Source organism: Phytophthora parasitica (assembly GCF_000247585.1).
Source record: "Phytophthora parasitica INRA-310 unplaced genomic scaffold supercont2.548, whole genome shotgun sequence".
In the NCBI taxonomy this organism is placed as follows: domain Eukaryota; phylum Oomycota; class Peronosporomycetes; order Peronosporales; family Peronosporaceae; genus Phytophthora; species Phytophthora nicotianae.
The window spans coordinates 1-3,253 of record NW_008649534.1 but is presented as its reverse complement, the minus strand read 5'-3'; the positions used below and the strand labels follow the sequence as shown (position 1 = coordinate 3,253).

General features: G+C 45.8%; 1 protein-coding gene across 2 annotated transcripts; it reads left to right on the top strand.

The window, feature by feature from the left end:
• The first annotated feature begins 1,134 nt into the window (after positions 1-1,134).
• Positions 1,135-2,925, top strand: PPTG_20379. 2 transcript variants are annotated; one of them, XM_008919171.1, is made up of 4 exons: positions 1,135-1,764; positions 1,845-2,165; positions 2,234-2,427; positions 2,501-2,925. In XM_008919171.1, exons 1-4 carry the CDS (start codon positions 1,210-1,212, stop codon positions 2,547-2,549), a joined length of 1,119 nt encoding a protein of 372 aa, XP_008917419.1. In that variant the 5' UTR covers positions 1,135-1,209; the 3' UTR covers positions 2,550-2,925. The 2 variants fall into 2 exon arrangements, with proteins under 2 accessions (XP_008917419.1, XP_008917418.1); XM_008919170.1 differs by having other exon boundaries at positions 1,210-1,764; positions 2,234-2,925.
• The last annotated feature ends 328 nt before the right edge of the window (positions 2,926-3,253 follow it).

Sequence of the window (3,253 nt, the reverse complement as noted above, 5' to 3'; positions counted from 1 at the left end):
AGCCTCCAATCTGGACCCTTTGACACCTTCCAGACTAAAACAAACACTACAAAGTCACCACAATATCGAGGTGTCCACACATCTGATCAGCCAATTCTTCCTTCATATCGGCTCACCATCCAAATATTTCCTCGACTTACAGCATTTCGCGCAATGGGCCGTTCCGCTCTCAGTCGAGTTGCAAGACAAAGTCCGAGAAGTAGTGAGGCAGATGCTTGTCAAGGGCAAAGGCGGCGGTGGACGCGTCGGTCTTGACCGATTTCTGGTACACTTACAGCGGCGAATACAGGATTCACCGCACTACAGGAATCACGAGAACACACAAGTTCATCATGTTCCGATGCAGGTATTGCTGTCGAAGCTGCACCTGCTCAATATTTCACTTCACAAACGGGAATTATTGACGTTACTTCGACATTTTGGAATGGAGGAAGACCTCGAGGCTGTGGACTACGCACGCTTTGTGAAGCACTTGCATGAATTAGCCAATTAACATAGAATTATAGTATTTCTCAGAAAGTTTGACTCACGATTGGTGATGTTTTCATGCGCGAGACGAGGTTCGGAAAGATCGGTTTGGAATGAAATGGACGGGATAGTGAACCGAATGATTTATCATTGTAAGTTGCACACAATGGCACGCATTGAAAATACACGAGCAGTTCGTTATCGTTCAACAGAAAGTGCAAGTCTGCATGAGCCACTAGTGATTTCTATCAATTTTACACATCCTGTCAATACGCCACGATACCGTATCACTTTCTGCGTGAAATTCATCGAGCTCCAATTGCAAAGAATCTCTCAGGCTATTGTATGCCAAATGCTCAATGCTTCCGCGCTAATGAAAGAGCATCGACGTACCGTGTGTAATTGTAACATTTAACAATTACATGATAACAAATAACCGTTAAATTTGTGACATGTAACATGACATTCAGACGAAAAAAAAACCCATTAAATTCTTAATGTTTTTTTCCGTCTGAATGTCATCCCGGCCAATCGGATCTCTCGAAGAATTTTTTTTCCATTGTATTTCGAAAAGAGTCGGAGGATCTCACTGAGATCACCAAGCATGTGGTTATCGTATGCTCAGTTCAAGGTTACTGCAAAGCATCGACATTATTAATACCATCTAACCTAACCGGAATCTGCTGGTCCACTCCGACACACTGTTCATTTCACGAACAGCGCATCTTTCCACAGAGCAAGATGAATTATGAGGAGCTCGAGGCGCTCGAGGCAGTGTTGGCCTTCGTCAACGCCCGTGACGATACAACGGACCTCTCTCCCAGTCATAGTACCGATGCGAGCAGTTACAGCGTGCCAATAGTGCCTGACGACGCCGTGTGGTTGTCGGAGGTTACAAGTGACAAAAAGGGGATTTGTGAGCCAACCAGTGCCGTGAAGCAAGAGATTGTCCGCCTAAAGGAAATGATAAAGATTCCAGGAAGAAATCGATCCCGAGACCTCCGAAAGTTGGAGACACTGCAGTTGCAAATGGAAGCGGAAGAGTTACAGCAACGAATACAAGAGCTGCGTTATACGAAAATGCCCGTCGACGAGGAGCTTCTCCATCCCTCTACTGGCACGATCCAGCGACCCGATGGAGGTCGTCTAGATGCCTGGCTAGGTTTGGCGAAGAGACAGAAGCGACTGCGAAATGAAGCGGAGTCTGAAAACGAGTATCTTCGGGGGCTCGTTCAAAGCCAAATGAAAACTATCCAGAAGCTGAAGCGGCTATTTCACAACCAGACAGTGGCAAAGGTATGTTTGAGCAGTAGTGGTTCATCATCTCGTATCTAAGTTGACCAATTTTTTTTCTTCTCTCTACGTTGGTACAGCAGAAATTTCCATCCTTAGTTCGAAGGATGATCCCAACCTTCGTCCCGGATAATGGTGATCATGGGCTCAAAGTGTTGGAGCGACTCGGCAGCAGTCTAAACGATTTGTTTCTCGAAACCGATCATGTGTTTCAGTCGAATGGCTTCAGCTCCATTTCGTCTCCTTTCTCACAGGTGAATACTCAGCCACTGTCGTCTTCCAGCACGCGAATTGAGGTGCTCAAGTGCGATGTACTTCCGTTCGACTATCGTACACTTGCAAAGGCAATCATGAGGAATTTGGCATCGGATTATACGTCAGATGGCAAAGGCAAACACATCCCCGTAAGTACTTATCTCCAAATAAAAGTATTGTCCATTCTACTAATCTGGTATGCCTGTATCTACTTCAGCCCAACCTAGACATGAAAGTGGCGGCACGAGTCGATACATTGGTTATAGAAGAACTCATGAAGATACAGCTTCGCTACATGGCAGTCAGACACGCGGAAGATAACCGAGAAGTCATCGTGCTTACAGGTCAGGATGAACTCTTGGAGGTGTTTGGAGTTGCAGTGGACGGTATCAAATTACAAGAACGATCCTGGTGCGTACTCTCTGCTATGTCGCCGGGTGTATGTCTTCTTCAAATGTGCATGACTGTAACGGTACAAGCTCAGCCATTGCTTAAGGACCGTCGTGAGTTCACCAACAAAGTGTACGACCTAATAGCTCGTTTCGAACAAGAGATGTCTGATTCCTCGCTGAAGGAAGTTGAGCATGAGCTCCTCCATGCTGCTGCACAAAGTGGTGTTTCTTAAAACTTTTATCGCCGTAGCTGAACGAATAGTTAACGACTTTGATGAAAGACAAAGTGGTGCACGGATAGACGTATTTGAGGGTCGAAAGCGGAAAACGGTGGGGAGAGCGCGTGGAAGTGAAGATCCATCACGTTGAAGTGTCAATTCAGTGTTAATTCAGTAATGAGAAGCACTCAATTTCAAGTTCTGGAAATCGTATTGATCACAGAAGTTCACGAATTCATCCGTCGCACTCACACAACAGAAAATCGAGCGAATTAGCTGATGCGGATAACGAAAAGCAGACCATTTCAAGTCTTCGAGTCCTTGAGATCACGGTATCAGAGATTGCAAGTCAATTTGTGGATTCGAGAGGAAATCTTCAACCAACACGCGCTTTTCATTATGTTTTGCTTGGATCAACGGTATCCGGGCGAACACCCCCAGGCTCTCCGCTTCGACGTTCGTTGTTGAGTAATTCCACTGTCCGTAGCTCTGGATTATCACAAACAACCCCAAAGAAGCAACGAGTACCAGCAGCCTCCAATCTGGACCCTTTGACACCTTCCAGACTAAAACAAACACTACAAAGTCACCACAATATCGAGGTGTCCACACATCTGATCAGCCAAT

What these genes read in the sequence shown, in the direction of transcription:
- PPTG_20379 (XM_008919170.1), top strand. Translation starts at nt 1,210, where the DNA reads ATGAATTATGAGGAGCTCGAGGCGCTCGAGGCAGTGTTGGCCTTCGTC. An exon ending in ACAACCAGACAGTGGCAAAG is followed by an intron (nt 1,765 to 1,844) that starts GTATGTTTGAGC and finishes TTGGTACAGCAG; the next exon opens with AAATTTCCATCCTTAGTTCG. An exon ending in GCAAAGGCAAACACATCCCC is followed by an intron (nt 2,166 to 2,233) that starts GTAAGTACTTAT and finishes TATCTACTTCAG; the next exon opens with CCCAACCTAGACATGAAAGT.